The 24,316-nt window shown below is 36.6% G+C and overlaps 2 protein-coding genes across 3 annotated transcripts; one reads left to right on the forward strand and one right to left on the reverse strand.

Moving 5' to 3' along the window:
* Positions 1–18: 18 nt before the first annotated feature.
* Positions 19–12,567, forward strand: LOC103706083 (guanosine nucleotide diphosphate dissociation inhibitor 2). Its single transcript, XM_008790071.6, has 13 exons — positions 19–2,114; positions 3,495–3,557; positions 4,300–4,383; positions 6,696–6,803; positions 6,936–7,108; positions 8,402–8,513; positions 9,679–9,759; positions 9,837–9,899; positions 10,235–10,336; positions 10,588–10,712; positions 10,837–11,047; positions 11,117–11,191; positions 12,252–12,567. Exons 1-13 carry the CDS (start codon positions 2,028–2,030, stop codon positions 12,300–12,302), a joined length of 1,335 nt encoding a protein of 444 aa, XP_008788293.3. The 5' UTR covers positions 19–2,027; the 3' UTR covers positions 12,303–12,567.
* Positions 12,568–14,110: 1,543 nt separating this feature from the next.
* LOC103706085 (MLO-like protein 1) lies at positions 14,111–22,930 on the reverse strand. 2 transcript variants are annotated; one of them, XM_008790072.5, is made up of 14 exons: positions 22,688–22,930; positions 22,554–22,611; positions 22,213–22,442; positions 21,135–21,251; positions 20,979–21,033; positions 20,738–20,835; positions 18,441–18,515; positions 18,256–18,344; positions 18,031–18,080; positions 17,059–17,099; positions 15,182–15,391; positions 14,814–14,881; positions 14,645–14,705; positions 14,111–14,521 (listed from the first exon to the last, which is right to left on the reverse strand). In XM_008790072.5, the coding sequence occupies exons 1-14, from the start codon at positions 22,820–22,822 to the stop codon at positions 14,336–14,338; spliced, it is 1,473 nt and encodes a 490-aa protein (XP_008788294.3). In that variant the 5' UTR covers positions 22,823–22,930; the 3' UTR covers positions 14,111–14,335. The 2 variants fall into 2 exon arrangements, with proteins under 2 accessions (XP_008788294.3, XP_088571010.1); XM_088714884.1 differs by lacking the exons at positions 14,111–14,521; positions 14,645–14,705 and having other exon boundaries at positions 14,810–14,881.
* Positions 22,931–24,316: the final 1,386 nt, after the last annotated feature.

Genomic DNA, 24,316 nt, shown 5'->3' on the forward strand with positions numbered 1-24,316 from the left:
GCCGGAGATGCCTACGTGGTAGCTGACATGGAAGGAGTTATGTCTAACATGAACTTAGGTATCTATGTAAACTTAGTTGCCTAATGTAGAAGTTATCTCCATGAGAGCAAGGTTTAGGATTTGGGAGAAGGGAAGGAGATGCCATAAACCGGCAAAAATGGCACTCTCATCGGTGGTAGAGGAGAAGGATGGAGGGGAGGAGGAGGTGAGAGAAAGGGGGAAGCGCGAGTCTCTATCATTTGGAGGTCCAACCAAATGGCAGAAATCATCATTATCAGATGGTGTCGGTGCTGGTCTCCAAATGGTATTGTTAATGGGCTGAATTGGAGTCAGACTTGTACTCACCCTACAAATTTTCACCGTTAGTTGTTGGATAACGATGTTTTGATGATTGGTGGTTGCAAAGTGGATCCCTCACCCAAGATGTTCGTTCCTTATAGCAACAAGGTGAGGGAGGACCCTTGAATGAGCCAGCTCCCACCTCTGAAGTAGCAGTAACCATAGTCGTAGTCATAGCCATGGTAAATTAATTTTTAGGACAGAGTGACTTTGAGGGCCTCCGGGTTATTGGTTGTCCAATTGGGTGTCAGTGTATTCAAATGTGGAGGCTTCATGCATAAAAGAGCGGCCGGGGGCAATGGACAACTAGAGGCCCTGAAAGAGAGGCTAGCAACTGGCAAATGGAAGAGAGAAGCCCCTTAATCATGTCGAAGTTGAGCGTCAGAGGAGGGAGAAGCTCAACTAAAGGTTCTATGCTCTCAGAGCCATAGTGTCAAACATCTCAAGGACGGACAAGGCCTCTCTTTTCTTAATGATGCCACAGCTTACATTACTGAGCTCTAGAAGAAACCTAGGAAAATGGAGGCTGAGAGAGCGATGGTTGGAATCCACATTGATGGATCACAAGAGGTAGGTGTAGTGCCCAAAGCTAGGATGTGCACAATGAGGCGATCGTTTGAGTGGGTTGCCTAATGGACGCCCATCCTGTTCCCAAAGTAATCCAAGTTTTCAAGGAGTCACAGATCAGTGTTGTGGATTCCAAAATCCAGGTGAGAAATAACACTATCTTGCATACATTTGCGGTGCAGTCGCAGGGATCCAAGCAACTAACGAGGGATAAGTTGGTCATAGCAATATCTTGTGAGATGAGTTCGTCGTAATGATCCATGATGAAATACTACGGCGGTGACAGTCTTTGTACTATGAGATGAATAGGAGAAATCTGATTGCTTTGTATAGTGACTTTGGAGGGGTGTTGAAGAAAGGCTTCCAACTAGTATTACTACCGCCATCCATTTTTTTTTTTTTTTTAGCTTTGTTTCTTGGTGGATTTGGTGAATTTAGTCTCATGGCTGACTAAGAGCTAGAACATATGTTGACCTCCTTTCCACCGCCTTCTCCTCCATTCCATCCTCCTCCGCCAATAGTGAGACTATCATTTTTATCGATTCATGATGTTTCTTTCTTTTCTCCAGACCTTAACATTTCTGGAGATAAATTCTACATCAAATAATTAATTTTATATATACTTCTAAGTCCACATCATATATAACTCCATCTATATCGGCTGCCACGTAAGCATCTCCGACAAGTCCTGATGCCAATTAGGAGGAGGTGAACCATATTACAGTAATACGCAAAATGCAAGGTTGATATTGTAGTAATTCGATTTGTAGGAGGTATTTGAAGTTCTATATAAAATACAAAGGTTTTTTTTCTTCTAGCCCACTATCTATGCTAAAAAAAGAGGAAAAATTGACATGGAGAACGTCTACATTCTCACCGTAGGTGACCACAACCAATATCTTGTTCATCATTTTCCCCTATAGTTTTGTCAACTCCCCTTCCTTCGGCTTTCCTTTGTCCGATTGAGTCCTCCGCTTGCTTCTTTAGCAGCAAGGCATCCACCTTGCTCTTGCTTTTGTTCCCTCTTCTCCTCCTCGTCTCTTCTCCCTTTTCCTTTCTTTTATTGAGACCTCTCTCCGCCTCAATCTCTCTCATCTCTGTGTGCTCCCCTCGGCCTCGCCATGGATGAGGAATACGATGTGATAGTCCTCGGGACCGGGCTCAAGGAGTGCATCCTCAGCGGCCTTCTCTCCGTCGATGGCCTCAAGGTCTTCTCTTTCCCTCTCTTGATCTGTTTTATTATTTGGATTTGACGCGATCCATTGTTTTGAATCTTGGGGGCTCTCATCATCTGTTGGCGATGCCGTTCATGTAATTAGAACTGGTGGCGGTCGAGTTTGGATTCCTAAAAGATCTTCTTTTCCGGCTGCTACTTTTGGGTTATGTTGGTGATTATTTCTTTATTTTATTATGATTGTTATGATCGATAGCTGAAATGACCTTAAAAGATTGCATCTTGGGGTGTTTTTTGAATGGATTGTTCTGGTTTTGATCAAGATTTGATATTTCTTGTGGTATCCCGTTATCTACATGAAAAATCTATAGCAAGTATTCTATAAGTCGTTTGCATGAAGGGCGCGGTATCTATCAATTCACGTGATACTTGAGAAGTGGGATGACAGGTTATTGGAGTTCTGTTGGTGGTCCCTATAATATCTTTTGGTTTTCTAACCATAGTGGTGAAAATGTTTTAATCACTTGATTTGATATGATGCCTATAGCAGTGTTAGATTGAGGTCAGACTCTTGTTTACTTGCTGGTTTGTGATGCTTGTGCTTTCAATTATTCTGTATAGTCTTGGTTGAATGTGCTTTAGTGTGCGAACATACAACCTTAGTTTTCTTTGATGACCTTATTTTCTTAAGATATGTCCATTTCTCTCAATTCCTTCATGATACTTGCATTGCTAGCAGGCATCCCTGAACCCATGAAAAGCTATTCTACTGCCTTCAGAAAAATAACAATTTCTTTTCTTTCTGTGCTCAATCGTGCTAACTTAGCATTTTATCAAAAGAATGAATCATAACTTGATCAGTTTTATGTGCTGATTTAAAGGAACATCACCATTGTTATTGTACTGTTATAGGTCACCATGATCAGAGATTATCGTCAGATTGAGTAATATTAGTGTCCGCCTAAGTCATTTCTAATTTTATAAACAGCTAAAAAGAACCTTAGGTTGAGATAAACATGGGTGTTTCATAATTGTGTCATTTATTGGTTTCCAGCATGTTTTCAATCTGATGCTTAACACTTTCATTGCTGCCCAGGAAAAGTTTTGATCGATTTATCTAGAACAAACTAAACTTTTTTTTGACTTTGTTTCATTTTTATGACTCTTGCTGGTTTTCAGGAAAAGAAAAAAAATTAATTCAGCAGAGTGATTGAAAGATGAATACCTGATATTGGGTATTTACTTTATTCTAGCTATTGTTAAGACTTAAGAGCATATATACATGATTTGAAAGAAGATGTTGTGCGGCTATTCTGACGAGAACTTATGAAAATCTTCTAAAATTTGTAAAATTTATATCTGCAGTTTGCTATATTGGTTGCTAACAATATCTTTACTTGCCATTATGCATCAGGTCCTGCACATGGACAGGAATGATTACTATGGAGGAGAGTCATCTTCACTTAATCTCATCCAGGCAAGGACCTGGAAAAATTTACATCTGGGATGGTTAAATAGCTGATGCATACTGCACAATATATACACATGCTTAAATCTATCTCCTTTATGGTCTTACGTTGTTCTCATACCATCTGACAAAAACACTGCTAGACTAAAGCAAGCAACAAGTTACTGTCAGTTACTATAATTTGGGACCATTTGGTGTAATATATAAATAACAATGATTCAGTAATTTCTTTCTTAACTTAAAGATGAATATCACTGTCTAAGCTTTTAAAGAGTAAAATATCAATCATCTTGGCGGATGACCAAGACTGAGATGAATGGTTTATCTCATCTCTGATAGAAGGTCAGAAAACTTGGAAAGATCTAAGATTTTTGGAGTTCTCGGCTGATATATTAGAAGATATCAAAATCTTGATGGATAATGTATGAAATTTGCAAGTATTTTTACACATTGATTTTTGATATTTATTAGTCAAAACATCTATTTAAGGAACTAAAATAAGGTAGTTGGAAAATATTGGCCAATATATTAATGCTGTACATCCGATGTCTTGGAATCTATCACTTTATACTGGACTATATCATAAGGTCCTATATTTTCTATTTATCATATAGGTGGGTGCCTGATACTAACCAAGATGCCTGACAAAATGAAATCCTTGATGCTATGTATTAAAAATATTTTTTTTTAAAAAAAATTACATTCTTATCCTGAGCAATATTAACTGACTAAAGCATCCTTTCTTGTGCAGCTCTGGAAAAGGTTTAGGGGCAGCGATAAGCCGCCAACACATTTAGGTCCTAGCAGAGATTACAATGTTGACATGATCCCAAAGGTCTGTTTGTTTGACACTCTTGCAATTCATGATTTATTATGTCACAGTAGTAAAAGCTGAATTTCACCTAACATGCTTGTAGACTACTTCAATAAGTTGTTTTAATAAAAATGATAAATGGTCATGATGAAACTAGTGATATGAGGTGGGCAGAGTGATTGACAATCACTTAAACCAGTATACAGTTTGTGTAGCGCCATAGATTTTTAAATTTTTCATTTATATTGTTTCCCTCTTCTCTTTCTTTCCTGGATTTCATTATTACAAAGTTTCAAAAAACTAAGGTTGTCTTGCTTGTTTATCAGAAAATTTAACTTTTTGTATATTTCATAATAGTGTGACATGAGGTTCCCAGAAAGGTGTCTGATATTTAAAACTTTTAACCTGAAGAACTTCTATTTATTATATTCCATATTCAATGCTAAATTTTTCTATATAATTTGTTTCTGTATAGGCTTTATAGTTGCATTGTGCTTCAAGATGGAACATTATAGAGGAAGACATAGTTTCACGGATGAACCTCTGTAGGTAAGTATTGCACGACTAGAATGTAAGTGAGAATGTTAGTGAGTGTTGTAAGAAATTGAACCTAGTCTAACAGAATGGCCTTCACACCCAAAGAGCTGGTGAAAATCAACTAAGTCAAAACTGGCATATCTAGTAGTGTGAAAAATGTTCTCATATACATATTTTAGAATCGAAATATTTTTTGATTCTTCGTATGCTATTATATATTTCTCTTGTAATTAGATGAGAGACGGTATGAAGAAAAATAAGTATTACATACTGTACGGATTATGGAAATATCATAAGAATCAAACCTTATCAATTGTTAAGAATAGCAATAAGTGAAGTTAATAATAAACATAGTGATATATAAAAGGAAAAAGAAAAAAAAATTGTAATGTGTAGCAAACCTAACCTCTATAATCTCTAACCTTCCGAGATGACGGCTGGCACATTGGAACTCATCGGTATGCATATCTACTTAAATGCTCCATCTAATTTCAACTTAAATACAGCTGGATCCAATAAAATATTTTAAACATAAGTAAACAAACATATTCTACACAAGATAAGCAAGTTGAATTGATGTACTTTAGAAAAATGTTTCAGAAGTTTCATGGCTGTGAATTGATATGTGCTCAAGTTGCAAGTCGCTGTAATGCCTTTTCAATCAATCCTTATGACCTTATCAGGTCTCTTTGAGATAACCAAATAACAAGCCTGTTTATTTAAAGACATCCAAAATCCATTTATAAGTTTCATCTTCCGATCTTTATTTGCAGAAAACATCAGGATACCTGTGAATTATGAATATTTATTGAAACATTGGGCAATATGAAGGGCACATAGATGTGAAATGTTTGACAAAGTGGAATATATTAAGATGTAGGAAAGCTAGGGAGTGTCAACTCAGAAATTTGTATATTTGGGGTGGTTTTAGTGTGCATTTAATCTATAAAGCCAACCAGCTATAGATTGCTTAAGGCTCACTAAATAAGGTATTAAGACATTTCAGACAGATTTAATGAGAGACTGCCAGTCTGGACATGGTCCGAAAGGATCCTTGGCATAACTTGTGGATTTAGAAGAGGGGTAGAAAAGGGGAAAAGAAAAACTTGGGTGGAAGCAACAAGAAGAAAATGGAAGCAATTTTCAATCTACGGTGCTTGGATTTACATGCAAGCTGTGGTGAATTACAATCACACACGTTACACGAAACCCAATTAGATTGTATGAAGCTTGATATTTTTGTTGTCTAGCATAGCATGTGGACACTGTCTATGTGCCATACTGTTAAAGAGCTCTTTGCAGGTGAAAAATATGAACAAGTGCTATTAAGACTTTTAAAAATCTGTATCTTTTGTAGAGTTAACAAAATACAGCACATACTTTGTTATGTTAGGGATCCACAACACCATCAGTCGAAGGTTCTGCTTATTTATGTTTTCAATGGTATATGTCTTTTTGCATTTTTCATAAAATTGATGTCTTTGCAGAAGAATAATCTTTAGGCAAGCAAATTGTGGTTAAAATGTACACCTTATAATGAAAGAATTCAACTTGATTAAGCTCCCTGATTTTAAAATGTTCATTTTGGGCAAGCCCATGTTGGTATTTGCAACCATGATTTATTGGCTGGACTTTCATATCAAAATGTCAAAGGGCACAACACAAGCTTACTTGCTTTGTTAAGTGCCTTATCAATTTAGCAGTGCTCACGACAATCTTGTTGATGTACATGTGTTCTATTATTATTCTTTTATTCTTTGATAATATAACTGATTAACTAATGTTTGTCTGACTAGTTCATGATGGCAAATGGTACTTTGGTTCGTGTTCTCATTCATACTGATGTTACAAAATACCTTTCCTTCAAAGCAGTGGATGGGAGCTATGTCTTTAATAAAGGAAAGGTATACTTGTTCTCGTGCTTTATTAGTTGCTTCCATGTTTAAGCAACCTTGCATTTTGCTAATTTGTTACCATTTCTGAGTGTTCGATGATTCTTTTGTTTAATACTTGCTGCTCTTTTTTTATTGAAACAGATTCACAAAGTTCCTGCAACTGATATAGAAGCTCTCAAATCTCCACTGATGGGTTTGTTTGAGAAGCGCCGAGCTCGGAAATTTTTCATTTATGTCCAGGATTATGATGAAAATGATCCAAAAACACATGAGGGATTGGATCTTACGAGAGTGACAACTAGAGAACTTATCTCGTGGGTACCTAATTACTGTTACCTATATCTATCACTTCCACATTATGAAGCTCTGCTTTTTGCAATATAATGTTTGTTTGTGATATATTCTGTGGAATTCCTTGTTTGTCTTACATATTGCTTTGCTGAAAGAATAACATTACCATGGCATTTTAACGAGTGAAAAAGGAAGGCTCAATTTAATAAGTCAATCAATAATTGTGGAATTCATTTATGAGCAATAAGATATTAAATTTTAAGAAAAACCAGCCAAAAGGTTCTAGAACTTGAGTTGAGAAATTTTTACAGTTAATCTGAATATATTTTAAATTAAACTACAGTCTAAAACAAAATATTACTCATTGAAGGTAGGTGTGGAAAGTTTTTTTTTTTTTTTGAGAAATTGGGAGGGGTAATCCCTACCTTTCCTGCCCTATACCAACCCACCCTCAGGTGGCTGACTCCACCCAGAATTGAAGCCCTGCTTCCTTGCCCAAATTGCAAGAGGTGATACCATCCAAGCAAGAGCCCTGTAGTGGAAAGTAATAGGGGATTAAAATTGATATTTACATGAGATTAAAGAAGCTTAGGAACATGCTAAAAGGGATCAACTTGAAAATTCAAAAACGAAATAAGGAATTTAAGAAGAAAGAATCTTGAGGGAGACAGAGAGGATAAATAATTATTTTATAAAATCGCATCTTTAGAAGAAAAACCATCATGATACAACCCTTGCCTTTCTTGAAACTGCAATCTGCTATTCAGCTGGCATCATGCCTCCTCACCAAAATTTTCTTGAGGCAGCTTCTTTAAATCCTGTATAGCAGAACTACGGAGGCACCTCTATCCACCACACATTCTCTTGCTTTTGTTTGATCTCCATAAGATATCATAATGTCACATGTTCTAAGAGTGCAACACCTTCATCCACCAAGCATTTTTCTGCTCTTGTTTTGAATTTCATAAGATATCAGAACATCACATGTTTTCTTAAGAATACCTCCATCCATGGCACATTCTTGACTCTTTTTGTCAAATGCTCTCAATCTAAAATAAGGTTCTTTCCGTTGCAATTTAACTATATCTTAACCAAATCCTGATTGCCTTTATATGTATCTGTGATGAATATTGCTGTGTTGTTGCCATTGGATTCCTGTGTTTAATTTAGCCTGTTCCATGTCCGTTAGTAACTTTCTGTAAGAAACAAATGAGCAGGATGCTTTGATACCACAATAAGATCTAGTAGCATGTTTATGCCTTGTTCTTGCAATTCATTCTGCTTCCTTTTTTCCTTTGTTTTTTTTTTTCCATCAGCAAATATGGGCTGGATGACAATACAGTGGACTTCATTGGTCATGCGCTGGCTCTTCATAGAGATGATCGCTATCTAGATGAACCTGCACTTGATACCGTAAAAAGGATGAAGGTAGGGGTTGTCACTAATTACATACACTCTTCTTGATTGGTTGAAACAACCCTATTGTCCAGTAAGATTTTTTATTTGTTAAGTTTTTCTTTTAATTTTTTTATCCATTCATAATTCAACTTTTGTATTTTTGGATCCATGAAGATGGCATTCTCTTTCTTTATTTTGCACATGCTCCCCAGTGGGTTTAATGGATTTTAGACTTACCCAATATATACAACCAGCTAAGCAGTTAATTGTCTAGAAATAGGTTCAGAAAGCACAAGAAACTTAAATTATGAAGTCATGCCTCCCAAGTCTTAGTCCATTGCCATCAAGCATCCTCCATGTTACCTGATTACAGCTTTTATAGAAAAGCTATTGAACTAGTTGCATATATCATCTTTATTTTGTGGTACATAGGTAACAATTATAAAACTTAGCCATCTGAGTTTTTTGAGGAGGAAAATAAGTTGTGTAGCTTCTTTGGACAGTTCAAGATGCAAAAGTAGGAAAGTGAGTGAATCCATTTGCCGCATATCATAGTTAACGATTTGGCCTTCTTATAAGAATGCTGTACCTTTCACTCATACAACGGATCTTTTCTTTGTATTTGTTTTCAAGATTTTTCATGAGAGTGGAGAACTGGAGCTGAAATGTATTATCAATATATGATGCATAACATACAAACATTTTTCTTGTGCTTCTCTCATATGTATCTTAATTCTTTTTGAGAATGTGCATGGATTATCTATGCAATTATTCTATAATGTAGTCTTGCTCATAGGTGGAAATGCTTTCCAAGGACATATTTTAACTTTATGCCCTAGTTAGGATAGTTAGTTGCTTCTCATGTTTCAGGGTTTAAATCTTGAGATATGGTAGCATCTGTCTTCCATTCTCCAAGTTGTTTCTCGGATATAGATATTTGTTGGATACTTCATAGGTGCTTTTCTGTTTTTCCTTTTTTTGAAAAAAAAACTTAGCAGAAGAGGCCTTTGTATTCAAAACCTTCATTTTAGCAAAATATGCACCATACTGGACTCAACTGAGCTGCCAAGTACGTGCTTTGAGTTTATCACTACTCTTTGTTCATGGGCATGTGCTCTTCCTAGGAATCATCCTTCTTGTATCTAATCAGAGGGATAGAATTGTTGCTAATAGTGGTGGCTGGCATTTGTGACAGCTTTATTCAGAATCTCTGGCTCGTTTTCAAGGAGGGTCACCATATATCTATCCTTTATATGGATTAGGAGAGCTACCACAGGTTGGTCATTTCCAGAATGCATTCTAATTTTTATAATATATCATCTATTTAACTCGAGGTGTTTGTTGGACTTACAGGCTTTTGCTCGCCTGAGTGCTGTTTATGGTGGGACGTACATGTTAAATAAACCAGAGTGCAAGGTGTTTTATTATTTACATGCTCATGTTTTTTAATGTGTTACGAAAGAGTAAAAGAAGGGTGTCCCAACGCATTAGGCTCCTGCCACTATAGAGTCTGAGGAGGGTCAGATGTATGCAGCCTTACCCCACGTGTGGAGGCGCTGTTTTTGTGTTTCAAACCTGTGACACGCAAGTCATAATAGAGCAACCTTACCATTGCTCCGAGGCTCCTCTAATGATTTATGAATGTATAAATGCAGTTATAAATGATCATACAAATATTTTGGAGTGATACCTGCTTGTCCTGCTTAATGAAGATCTTTCCTGATTGATTGAATTAAGTTCACTTGGGCCAGGTTGAATTTGATGTTGAAGGAAAAGTTTGTGGCGTGACATCAGAAGGGGAAACTGCTAAGTGCAAGAAGGTTGTATGTGACCCTTCCTACTTACCAAACAAGGTAAATATTCTTGTTTTTTTCACAAACTCTATCTGATGCCATCTTAGATTGTACCCTATCTGTGATTTATTTAGGATGTAAATATGTTTCCATTATTTTGGGACAATATATGCCACTATATGAGTTGATCAGCAGCATTTGCGTTTCAAAACATCATATTGCAGCAGAACTAGTGATAGATTATATAGGAAGAGTTTTGAAGATAAATGACCATTCACTAAAACTAAACCACTTTCACTTGTTGGCCACAGGTCAGGAAGGTTGGAAAGGTTGCAAGGGCGATTGCTATTATGAGCCATCCTATCCCAAATACTGATGGCTCTCATTCAGTGCAAGTTATTCTGCCACAGAAGCAGCTGGGACGCAAGTCAGACATGTCAGTCTTCTTCCATGAAGCACTAATCAGTTTCATGTCATGCATTGAATTCTTAATGATATTTATCTACCATTTCTGCAACACCTATCATAGTCAGTGATTTCCATTTTTTATGGTTTTATAGGTATCTCTTCTGTTGTTCTTATTCACACAATGTTGCACCAAAAGGGAAGTTCATTGCATTTGTCTCAACAGAAGCTGAGACTGATCATCCGGAGATGGAACTAAAGCCAGGAATTGACCTTCTTGGGCCTGTAGATGAGCTGTTTTTTGATACTTATGACAGATTTGTACCTGTCAATGAACCCTCACTGGATAATTGCTTCATCTCAACTGTAAGACTTGATGATACTTATTCTAGCTTTGATGTTGCAGACATTCACTGACAAGTGCACTCTCTGCAGAGTTACGATGGTACCACACATTTTGAGTCAACTGTCATGGATGTGCTTCACATGTATCGCATGATCACTGGAAAGGTAATGACCTTGACATGTCTTTACGCCCTATTTTCTCTGTAATCCTTCTTCTTACAAGATAATGCTCTCAAGTGAAGCCAAGCATGGCAAGACACATATAAATACTTGTCACACTGTTGTCTCCTTAGGTTTCTTTCTCTAAGCAATTGTCTTCCATAAAACACATGCATGCAATTTCCCTGGAACCCTGCTTTCTCTTACAGAGTAATGCTTTGAAGCCAACCAAGCACAGCCACACACACAAATACTTATCACACTATTAGCTCCTTGGGTTTAGTTCTTTAAGCAACTGTCTTTGCAATTGTTAAGAGTCCAGTATATCAAAAGCACACCAAATATGGTACCTGATCTAGAATACTCTGCCCGGTTGTCTTTGCAATTGTGATGATTCCAGTATGCCAAAAGAACCACCTAAGAAGGTGCCCGACCTAGAGTACTCTTCCCTGGTTACTGCCAACTTTTTGATGCCTTATCTACACCGTGCTATATGGTCCCCTTAAGTTCTGCTACTGCAGCATTGTTGCTTGGTCACTTACAAATATATATAAATATTGAGATAGAACTGCATATTAAATTATCTGTAAACAACCGCAACCAAAACCAGTAATCAATATTTATTTTTTATGGGTTGGCTCTAAGTGCCTCCCTGCTATCTGGGATATCCATGTAGCGTTCTTTGCTTGTTTATTCCTATCAAGGACTAGATCTTCCAACAAAACACCTGCTCTGTAAACTCCGATCCAGATGTTGGCAGATCTTCCCTTCTGTTATATTAACCAAATCCAGACCTGTCCTCCTCTGGTTTTTCTTCATATTATACCATCTCAAGATGATACCTGTTACTTGTTCTCTTTTTTCTGAGTCTATCGTACTTCTACTGGGCATCTTCGAGATTTTTAGTTTCTAAAATTTCTGCTTTACTTTATAATGGAGCTCTTTAGTACCATCCTGCACCTGTAACACTCTTGTTTCACTTCATACTGAAGTCTAGCATATATTCTCAATGAGTATATAATTAGGACAAGTTTGAGTAAGTTCTAATGCTCTCTTATCACTGCAGGATGTGGATCTCAGTGTGGATCTGAGTGCGGCAAGTGCTGCCGAAGAATGATAATGTGGTAGGAGTGACAAAGATTCTCTCATCTCTCCTATATTTTCAGCTGATCTTTATGGTATAGCATTGTGCAGAACAAAATGTTGTGTTATGATATTTCTTATGTTCCTCGGATATCTTCTGCCACAAGTCATTTTCTTATTAACATAACAATCTTTTAAAATGCTTGGTGTTAAACAATTACCTCCGCTGTGTTGTGGAGATGTGGAGGATTATGCCTGTGAAATCATGTTTCTGCTCATAATGCAATTGCATTATTGAACTCTTTCTTGCTTCCAAGTTGCTAAAATATTTGTTAAAATAAGCATGATATTAAGTATAAACATCTAAGCCCTGCAGATCAGATGCTACAATGTGCTGGTGGGGCGCTATGTACCAGATGATATCCGGTGGGATCTGAATCGATCCAGATATGAATACAACTTTGAGCAACCGACTAATATCTAATTTTATGTATAATTTTATATAGCTTTTATGAGAAATAAGCGACTATATTTAATATATTATTTACTTAATCTATCTTTACCATGGTGATATTTTTTATTTGGTGGTCATAATATTTAATTTTCTGACTTATATCCATTTTAAACAAGTTTGGTTATGAACTTTTATATCCGATAATGCAGATATAGATGATCCTGATATCCGATTCATATTTGATCCAAATTTAACATATGGAACATTTTGCTTCAGGGCTAGCCCTGTGTAAATTACTTCAAACTGAATATTTTTGCAGCCAAGTTTAGACATAATGATGAAGCAGTGTCTTCCTTCACTTGATTTCCCCAAATTGGCTGACCTTGTCGTAAGACCAATGCGTTGCACAAAACGAACATTTGACCAAGGGAGCAAGCAGGGCCTGAAAGCCCTAACCGTCCTGTTCTGGAACTTCCAATTGCTCAGGTACGTTCCAATTGGATGGGGCGTGAAATTGGTCGAATTAAATCTGGTGAAGTTGCGTCTGATTTGTCCAGATAAAAATGAGTTGAAAGACGTGGATCTAGCGTGATATATTTAAAAATAAGACCGACCCAACCTGCTCTCAGAAAACAATCTATTTTTGTTTTAAAAACTGAGAGAAGTGAAAGCTATTTGCAAAAGGAGCTGATTCCAAAAAATCATCATCATCGTTGTCATCAAAAAATATCAAGCATACAATGAATAAGTAGCCTGTCGTAATTAATACCAAAATCTCCTATTGCTGGCTGCACAATGATCATCTTTGAGGCACATCTAGGAAGATCCATCAAGGAGGATGTCCTAGAGTCCATCAAAACACTAAAGACCCGTTTGGTTTGGAGGAAGAGAAGAAAGTATGATTAATAGAAAAATAAAGAACTACCTCAGTTTTTTTTAAAAAAGAGAGATGAGAGAGTAACTTCCCTTTCCCTATTTCACAGAAAAGAAATAATCATATGGAACATGAAAAAAGTCCAATTTCTCCAACTAGAAATTAGATTTTTTTTAAAAAAAATATATCCTTAATTTTTTAGATAGAATAGGATAAAATTTTTTCGTTAAATATTTTATATAAGCAAATGCTCGACCAAATATAAACCATTCTATAATGTACCATTTTTTCATGAACAACCAAATATGCAAAAAAATACCGATGAAAGAAAATATTTTCATCGAACCAAACAAATCCTAAAATACCTAAATAATGGAACCAACCAAATTAGAAATCTAGTGCAGCGAGTCTTCTGTCACCACTATTATTTCATGCCATCTAACTCTCTCTCTCTCTCTACATTAGCAATAACAACATAGCAGAACTAAATGCACATGAAGGCACCTACCACATCTTAATCTGAAACACATGCCCGTAAATTATTTCAATCTTCATTGGTAACTCAGTGAGCAGCATCCTCGGGTGTATTATATACAACACATGCAAAACTTGTTCTGAATGTACGCTGACATATTAAGTTTGGCGTATAAATTACAATATCTTGGTTGCTGGCCAATTAATGGGTCTTAGGAATAGTTACCAATGACATATCTGGGTGAGCATGTCCCCCACCTTCCCCCTATTCTTTCTGCCCAACCACTCCCTGCATCTCAATCTTGACATAAGATTCTGCTGGTGTACGGCTTAATCCAGCATGACCATTGCCCATTTTTGCCACCTTCCGCTTCTTTACCTTCTCAGCCCAGCCAACAAGGTCCTCTCGCACATGATCATCAAATATGGCCTTCTTGAAAGAACTCCCCATCTTAATCCAACCAAACAAACAAACAAACAAAAAGAAGAAGAAGAAGAAGAAGAAGAAGAAGAAAGATTAGCCAGCTCCATGCCCATTAGTTCACTAAAATTAATAGTTTGCTGCAATGCTCACCTGAGAGACAATGGCATACAGTGGCAGAGTACTGTAGCTGCAGAGGAGCTGGATGATGACCCTGCCATGAAATTAGACCCATGAAGTTTCAGAATATGAACCATGAAATTAGAACTCTTTATCTAATAAGGGCAAAAAAAAAAGAAGGGGGTGAGAGGTTGCTAGCTACCCAATCACAAGTCTGGGGATGATAAAACCAACATGATCCATGATGCAGGAACGAAAGCCATAAGTAGTCTGATGAAGGGGAAGAAGAAAATCTTGTTAATAGTTTCATTTAGTATCTAAACAGAAAACAGGTTAGTAGATTGTCCAGTAACACTGGCAGCTAAATCATAAACCCGACAATAGTGGCGGAATGGACAAATCAATCTGCTTGGCTACCAAATATGTTTATAGTTAGATCTGAAAAGATCTTGTTTTGTTCTATCCTCAAGGAAAGATCGCAACTGTATATAGATGAAGTGCTCAGAGGTTGTTGGCCTGATAATATCAAGAACAAATGCAAAAGATTATTTTGTTTTCTATGCTGCTTACCAGTATCCAGAAGAAAAATGCAATCTCGAAGGCATTTTGAAAGAGGATGAAGTGAATCAAGTACAGTACGATACGTGGCCGGTGGAACCAGAAGTGATTGTCTGATGGCTTGACCACCAGATCACCTTCAATTGCTGAATGCTTTTCAGCAACCTCATTGGCCAACTGAGCAATGACATGCTCCAATTTAGTGCCAAGAGCAAGCAGAAGCTGCAAATGTAGAACAGAGAATACTTACTAATCATCATAACAAAGTTCACCATGTGTGCCCAACAATGCAGATGTTTGATCATAAGTAGCACCTTATAAGTATTTATCCAGATGTACAAGGAAATTAAAATTGGGGGTCTGATCTACATTTAGTGGCACCCAAAGAAGCTGATTACAGATATTCCTAGATTGCTGACCACAATGATAATTTAGCACCAAAGAGATAGGAGAAGAAACTTGAAAAATGGAGGAAAATAGAGGAAGAAAAAAGACCATCTTCAATATGTCTGAAGTACTGAAGAAAAATATGGTACACACAACATGGACGTGTGAGACTCCCCGGAAGGGAGCTCTTTTTTCATCTTCTGATTCTTGAAGCATTACTCTTCTAATCAATATTTGGAGAAGTGAACTAACTTGTCAAGCGATTGGCTGTTCAAGTGCTTGAACAACAGCATTATAGCAGGTTCACATTATTACATCTTTCATGTTTGGCCTGCTCTACCTTAATTCTAAAATTTAAGATCTTGAGTTTTCAAGGTAGATGACAGGTTTTAACCAAATCCACTGTGGATGAAACCTGAGTTAACTAAAGTGGAACAGGTTGGATGAAGTAGTGGGGAAAGCATTAAATAAGTATGGAAAGGAGCTTTAGGAAATAAAGATGGCCCAAACATATGAGCATCCGACAGGGAGATGTTGAAGTGGATGTGCATCACAACTAGAGGTGGCAATCAGGTCGGGTCGGGTCGGATCAGATACGAGTTGGGTAGTCAAGTAGGTGAGGGCATTTCCATCGCGAACAATTCAATCCAGCCACAGGTTCTCCTATCAAAAATTCATCAGCCCAAATCCGACCTATCTATTAAACATGTCAAAATTTCAAAGGTTCAAAGGTTATATTGATAGATTGCTGGAAAAGAGAAAAAGGCAATCTATAAGAAGGGACAATGGTTAACAATTTGTTCAGATTGCAAATACAACAACAAAGAGTCCAAAAGAAGAGAAGCAAACATCCTATAGATGTGGATCTCAAGATATATGAACTGAAAGATGACTACATGTGCAAGTAATGAAAGAAGACGCCTCAAAAGAGACAAAAGTGGCAAAGAACAGAATGAGTCATTGACATAAGTATGAACATGTGCAACCTTGATACAACGTGCCCCTAGAGAAATTTGGATTTTTATGAACGGGTTAAATTGTGAAGTCAAGAGATAACCTAGATAGGAATCATGACTCACGAGAAATGACTCCATGATTTACTTTTAGTATACTTTTTTTTTTTTTCAAGTCCTATAGATAAACAAACAAAACCTCCCAAAAAATTCTGACATGATTTATTTTCCTTCTTTAAGAATACCAATATGCACATTAAAAATAATCTAGTGAAAATGTTTGAGTAACCTGTGACTTGACCACCTCAATATATGCCATGCGTCATGTTCACTATATTTTTTAGTACATCTATCTTGCTTCAACATCACAATAATCAATTCTTTTCAAGTCCACTTTGTTAGGTTGATTATACACAGATTCAAGGAGAAATCTTAGATTTTAAGAATAAGCCGCCTTCGTGTAGAGCTATCATGATGCATAATGATGCTATATTAGTTGCTCATCGGATATGCAACATCTGTACACTAATTAAAGATAGGCATACTTACAATCAAAGGAATGAATGCTACCCAAAAAAATGTATGCCAACCTGCACAGTGAAATAAGAATGACATGATATGATATAATATGATATGGATATGATAGACAAACGCTCAACGGCTCAAGTAAAAGCAGAAATTTTCCATGCGGAAACTATAATTCTAGAGGCATATTGCTGCATAGAAGGACATGCCTTGACAAACCCTTGGACAAACCAGCACGTAAGAGCCTCGAGATCAAATAATTATAGCTATTACTCTGTAGTTTATTGTGTAAAGATATTAAGAAAAATCTTTAGGTGTCTTGACTGCCCTACTGAATATGCAAACTTAACTAAGAAAAAAGGTATCCATGTTGCCAATCTTATATGAACAACATTTGAGGCCCATTATCGACTTTTAACAAATTCAAAGAATCCAATTAATAAGCTGTTATATGAGAAAAATCTATCTAAAATTAGACTGACTAATTATTTGATTTTATTTGGATAGTTAAATGGTAGGTCAAGTGATGGTTCCAGCAAAGTTGATTGATCAGACTGTAAGAATTATCCACCCACATTAATCTTTTAGTTGCATCCAGTCAGAGTCTCAGAGAGGTGATGCATCAAAACAAAAGACAAAAATAGTTGACATCTTATTTTACCAATATCTTATTGATGGCTCGGGCCCCCTAGAAAGAGGCCTTTTTTGCCTTCCACCTAAGCTGCACAGGAAAGGCCCAAGGCTTGATCAGGTCATTCTATCTAGGTGCAGATAGTCCACATCTTAATAGACATGTCTAGTTCACTAAGCCTCTCTTTGTGACATTTGAAAGCATTGTGAAATTAAAAAAAAAAAATCATTCAAAAAAAATACATAAAATGACTTATTTCAAACATATCAGTACACTTGTTAAAATTTCAATTTAACAATTTCGCTCCGGGGAAAAATGAATTGTTGCGTCAATGATGTTTTCAAAGGGATTGAAGTTGAACTTACCATTAACATTCAGCACCATGAAGATGACCACAAAGATCCAAAGGTACCAACTGAAAGAAAGAAAAACTGTAATCAATGAGGATCACATATTAAGCAGGGGTAATCACACGAAATGTTACATTTTCAATGAGGAACTCTAACACTCTTAGGGCCAATTCCAAATTATGATGCATAAAAGATAACCTGCAAATTGAATGAATGGTCTAAACATTAAGTTCACATTACCTTATACCAACAACTTTCTTGAAATCAGCTTCAAGGGTTCGCACCATATACTTATGGAAATCAAATTTTGGGTTGCCCCTGCAATGTGTCTACAAGGAAAGGGTTTGAAGAGTAAGCAATAAACTAATACATTAGACTAGAAAAGAACAGGAAAAAAAAAAGTCCTTTGACAACAGCTTGCTTACCGTAATAAAACCCAGTCTCATTGTGGTGTAGTCCGATTTAGTTACAGAACCACAGAATTGCTTGGCAAAAGAATGCTAAAGAAAACAAATAATAAGATTTAGAACAAACACTGAATATCTAATCCAGTAAGAAGCAAAGTGATACTCAAAAGTCAGAAGCAATCAACAAAAGAAACACGACAAATAATCATCTCTAGTCATAAGGGAAGACAAGAGTACTCCATAGATTATACCATTACATCACAAACATCTTCAACGGAGCATGTTGCATCACAAACATTCTGCATGATAAAAGTCAAAACCCAGAGTGCAAAATTTTGCCTTTGTACGGTAACACTGTATCAGCTCTGTTTGAGGAACCTAATTTCAAGGAATCATTTGGAAAGATGACTTCTCCATACATTTTAATTGAAATTGGTTACATGTGTGGGAGGGGAATGTATTCAGAACAAAAACTGAGTCTCTAACAGAAAGGAAACTGTTGGTGTCTCTGACTTGCGAAGCAAAAATTTATTCATAGAGAAAGCCATAATTAAGATAGTCCTATTTGGGCACATACTCCATATCAACCATATAACTGGGTTGGTTATAGGAAGATAGATCTTGTTCGATATTAATAGTGGCACACTTCAAACGTTAGGATTCAAGCAGACTCGTAGCAACAATTACACTTGATATGAGCAAGGTTTTAAGTCCCAATGGGATGGGAGGCAACCTGACCATCCCATCCCATTATTGTGAGCAAACAAGATTTGGCAGGCGAGGAACTCAAAAACCCATCCATGCATTGAAAGAAGAAGAAAGAAGAAAGAAAGAAAGAAAGAAAGGAAAGAAGAAGAAAAATGAACGAAAAGAAGAAGAAAAAGGAATGAAAGGAACGAAGGGAGAAGAAAAGAAAGAAAGAAAGGAAGAAGAAAAAGAAAGGAAGGAAGGAAGAAGAAAAGGAAAAAACAAAAACAAAGAAATAAAGCAAGTAAGAAAGAGAGAGAAAGAGAGGGGTTACCTACCAAGAAGCTCGACCAGAACAGCTGCCAGAACAAGGCGAGACAGCTGGGCATCCTATTCCATAGAGAAATGGGAAACCCCACTCTCAAAGGATTTAAAACCTTGAATATAAGAAGTAAAACCTTGAATATAAGAAGTAAAACCAACAAAACTGCCTGCTATTATAAGGGAGAGCTCTGGATGTTTACTAGAGGAAGGAACAAAAAAATTGAATGCACCTAGATGCCCAAAGATATCTATAATCCGGAAGAAACAACAAGCAAATGCTCTCACAATAGAATGCGAGAGGAATGAGATTCACAAGACAAGGGGAAGCGAGGACAATGTGGCCTTAAGCTGACAAGGTATATATGGAAGTTAATTATATATTATGCACAAGCATTTTAATATCTTGATGATGCTTTCTCTGGATGACAACATTAAACTCTAGCATGCGAAGGCATTATCGTTGAAAAAGGGAGCCACATGGAAATATAACAACAAATTCTCACCAAATGGTATTTGCATGGACTGGCTTATGAGTTGCCTAAACTGGGATTGAAGTTCAAATAATAATTCTTAATGGATGAGACAAAACATCTGATTAATGACATGAAGTCTAGGCCCAGATGAGAGAAGTCATAACTGGACATGTTAATGGGCAATTCATAGCTTGTATATCTTCCCATCTCATACAACACAGATCCCCCCCTCCTAAATTTCTGTGGCTAGAAATTTAAATATTTACTGGCTTATTTGTGTGGCAAAAAACTAGCTGATCATTTCTTTCGAATTTCACTACATCTCAACCAATAAACAGAAATATCAACAATATAATGTGGCAAATTTCACCTCATGTGGGGATGTTCAGTCAACCAGGCATGGCAATCCAATGATTCATACAACCGCATTATCTAAATTAGCCTTTTTAGCTGAGGTACCAGACCGGATATGAAGCATGAAGATCCCACAGTCTCAGAGCAGAGAGTCATTAAGCAATCTGGGTTCTAATAATTTAGTTCAAAAATCATCCATTTTGTGGTTATATAGTCATTATCCAACAATGTAACTCCTAATATCCATCATATCTATTTCTACATTATTAGACTAAAGGATAGCCGCTATGCCACAACAAGTGTTCTTATCTTAAAAAATTGCATCTATGACCATAGAAAAAGGCTTTAACTTTCACTCAAAAAAAAAGAAGAAAGGCTTCAACTTAAATTCCAAATGAAACAAAGTATACAAGCTCCTTTACAAAAATCCTATGTTCACTGTATTTCAAATACAATTGCATAACATGTGTCGCTTACCACCCAACTTAGGATCCGTGAATCTTTGCCAATACCCTTGAAATGGTCCCTGATAAACTCAAATTGTTGCACATCGGTAACCTTTTGGGAAGCTGTCCCTGTTAACACACTAAGGTCAGCACATCAGTAATTTCTTTCTGAATTATAGTTCGACATCAGATAAGAAAAATATATGGCACATTTTGGCTCCTTAAGGACAAGTGGTCTGACATCATCATTTATTCCGAGGAATATTTCATACCATTTCCTGTAATTTCTTTCTGGATTGAATCTTCCCAGTGTTTCCACTGACTTATCTGAGCCATGAAGAGAAAGCCCAGTTAGACAGGACTCATGCCTGAAAATTTATCAGCATATGCAACACCAATCAAAAAGTGAAGAAGTATCACCCATTTACCTGTGCTCCTCCCAAAAGCATGGTGAGAACACTGAAAACCACATGAGTGATTGCCAGAACAAAGATGAAGATATGCAACTGATGTATTGCTTCAAGAGATAGCAATGGGACTTTTCCCTGAAAAACAGAAAGAAATGTATCAGTATATAGAGAGGGCCAAAAGTGGCAAGCTGGCTAACTACTAGCAAGTAATATAAAGAATGCATCTTAGGATTATGAATCTCTTTCAGAGAAGAGCAAGATTAGCAACCATCATATATGAGATGCTTTGTTCGTTATCATCCAATTGACTTTAAAAGTACATGATGAAATTATCCTCTACATTGAAGAATCATAAATTATTACATACAAAAATTTCTAAGACTAAAATAACCCGTATTCACCAAATGAATTGTTCTTAATAGGCTATTCACATTTTCAGTAGCCACCAGTACAGCATGATGGACCTTGGTTCATCCAACAAGAAAGTTCTTTGTCCTGTGATATGAAAAAAATAGACAAAACTGATTTAACAAAAAAAAAATAGAAAAACCTCCTTGTCCAACACATAAAGCATTAAAGTTATATAAGAATTAGCAAAAATGGGAATCAACTTTTTGATAATGGTTGCTTTCATAATATAATTACTCAGATGGCATAAAGCTTAATTGCGTTGTATTGCTTCCATACAGGATGCTTCTGGCTAACTTTAAAATTATTAAAATAAAACAAGTAGGAACATGGGGGTTCTTTACGAGCGATGCTTCTAAAAGAAACGATAAAGTTAAAATGTCAGGGGCTGGCATCGCCAACTAGCTTAAAAGTTGAACCAGTAGCAGCCATAAAAAGAATTTGCCACTAGAGATGTAACTATTGTTTGCTAAGATCTAGAGCAAAATCACATCTCAATGGCAAAATACAACAAAATCGGATGCACATTCTTATTCTGATCTCTTATCTCCTAACCTCTATCAAAACTGCATTTGTTTTTTCGTTAAAGAACTATCAAAGCCATAAGACTCCCCTCAGCCCAACTCCAGAAATTTGACAGCAAAATGGAAACTTCAGGCAGAAAAGGGAGCAAGGACTTCTAACCAACCTTCCTTTGGCAATGTTCCTCCCCGAGTCCACTTCCAGAGAGCAGCCGTCGGCCGCTTCCGAGAACACCGGCAAAGAAGGCGGAGCTGAAGTGCTCCGTCGTCTCAGCCTCCTCCAACTCCTTTTTGCAGGGAAGCATGTGCCTGGTCCATCCCTCGGGGATGCAGATATTCTGGATAGCCCCTTGGAACACCGTCAGCAGCAGCGATATGAACCCCAACAACATCAACTCTGCACCAAAAAATCCAACGCCACCGATCTTTGATCGCTCAGAAACAACAAAGATAAGAACAGAGAGATAGAGAGAGAGAGAGACGGGAGAAAGGGAGACAAAGAGCCCACCTTCTTTAACTTTCTGTAGCGCGTCGAAGAGGGGCTTCTGGTTCTTCTTCTTCAGATCCTGGCCGAACACCAATGGGTTGAATCATTCAGAGAATGAGAAAGAAGAGGAAGGAGAAATCAGAGAAAGGTCGCACCTTTCCGAGGTAATGGAGAAAGCGCTCGACGAAGAGGGAGATGAAGACGATTACAGAGCACACGGTGGCGACGATCCATGTGGGCGTGAACTCCAGCAGGATATCGTCCTTTTCGCCTCCGCCTCCCCCGGCCATTCCGCTTCCTCCTCCCTCCAGGAGAGCAGTCAGTAACGAGAGAAAGAGATCAAGCCCGATACGCACAAATCCAAACCGAGAGCAAGAAGCGGAAAAGACGAACGTAGCGAGAGAGAGAGAGGGACGATGGGGTTTTGTGGTCTGGAAATCTCGGGTCGATGACGACGGACGGCGAAAAAAAAAAATTGCTGAGAAATGACCAAATTCCTTTGGGGCCCACAATCATGCAGAATATCATTTTGCCACGTGACACAGGATATTGGTGCTTACACGTGCTTCCACCCCCACCCCCCCCCCCCCCCCCCCCCCCATTGTTGATTAATTAAGTAATTAATTTAAAACTTTCGTTTTTCGTTTGATTTAGTTAATTAATTTAAATTCCTTCTTGGTAACGAATTTAAAACTTTCTTCAGTGTTTTTTTTTTTGAGAGTGTGGGACCCACGATTTCGTTTTTTACCCGATTTGGAAAGTTTAGTGTGGGCCGCGGCCGATCGTTTGGACTTCCCAAGCACAGCCAGAGCTCCGCTGTTTTACCGTTTTAGGAAACAGAGGAGGTTGTACGTTTAATCTTTACAGCTTTACTATGTCCATCCCCCGATATATCTACCCATCCATCCATACTCCATAGATATATTCAGATCATTATCAACTTAAATATTTAATTATAAATTTTTATATATTAATATAAATAAAATATTTTATTTTTATATCTATTTGATGCATAAATTAGAGCAACCGTAACATATAAATTTTTATTTTTAGATATTATTAACAGTATTAGTATAGTGGTATGCGTGTTTAGTAATCAAAAGAATATTGGATAATATAATAAGTTATAGTTGTTATTATTTTGAATAAGGGATAAACTATAAAACAAAATAAAAAAAAAAATAAAAAATAAGGTGTAATTAAAAGTATATATTTAGTAAATATAAGTGAGAAAATTATATTTAGTAAATATAAGTGAGAAAATTATATTTATGTTTCTATTAATTACCTAATGCTCATTATTACTAAAAATAAATATAAATAATTAATTTTAAGAACAAAATTCATTTTTTCTAGAATTGGTGAAACTTGTAAAGGATTAAAAATCTAAAAAAAAATATAAGCTATATAATATTGAAGTAGAAGTATATAAAAATAATATATGATTCAGATGTAAATTTAAATAAATATAATACAAAATTTGACAAGTTTTGGTAAAATCTATTAGATTAAAAATATTAATTTTGTTATTTTGAAGAAAAATTAATAAGTTTTAATTTTTTTAAAAATTTATTTTGGTTTTAGTTTGAGAGAGTCCTGAACCAAAAAAAATGGGTCAGTTTTGATTTGAGTTTTCAGAAAATCGATTCAAACCGCCCCAACCTGGCCCATATATATATATATATATATATATATATATATTCAACCTGATCCGACTCGACCCATATATATCTATATGAATAAATTTTAATTTTTATTTATATTTTCTATATAAAATAGAATAT

The sequence above is a fragment of the Phoenix dactylifera genome, chromosome 2, assembly GCF_051530095.1.
Source record: "Phoenix dactylifera cultivar Ajwa chromosome 2, Ajwa_hap1_PhDact_Kaust_v1.1, whole genome shotgun sequence".
NCBI lineage: Eukaryota > Viridiplantae > Streptophyta > Magnoliopsida > Arecales > Arecaceae > Phoenix > Phoenix dactylifera.

Coding starts and splice junctions, on each gene's coding strand:
- LOC103706085 (XM_008790072.5), bottom strand. CDS start 22,822: ATGGCCGGGGGAGGCGGAGGCGAAAAGGACGATATCCTGCTGGAGTTC. Junction 18,516..20,737: donor CACGGATCCTAAGTTGGGTG/GTAAGCGACACA, acceptor TGTTTTCTTTAG/CATTCTTTTGCCAAGCAATT. Junction 17,100..18,030: donor CATGGTGCTGAATGTTAATG/GTAAGTTCAACT, acceptor TTCACTGTGCAG/GTTGGCATACATTTTTTTGG.
- LOC103706083 (XM_008790071.6), top strand. CDS start 2,028: ATGGATGAGGAATACGATGTGATAGTCCTCGGGACCGGGCTCAAGGAG. Junction 3,558..4,299: donor CTTCACTTAATCTCATCCAG/GCAAGGACCTGG, acceptor TTTCTTGTGCAG/CTCTGGAAAAGGTTTAGGGG. Junction 7,109..8,401: donor ACAACTAGAGAACTTATCTC/GTGGGTACCTAA, acceptor TTTTTCCATCAG/CAAATATGGGCTGGATGACA.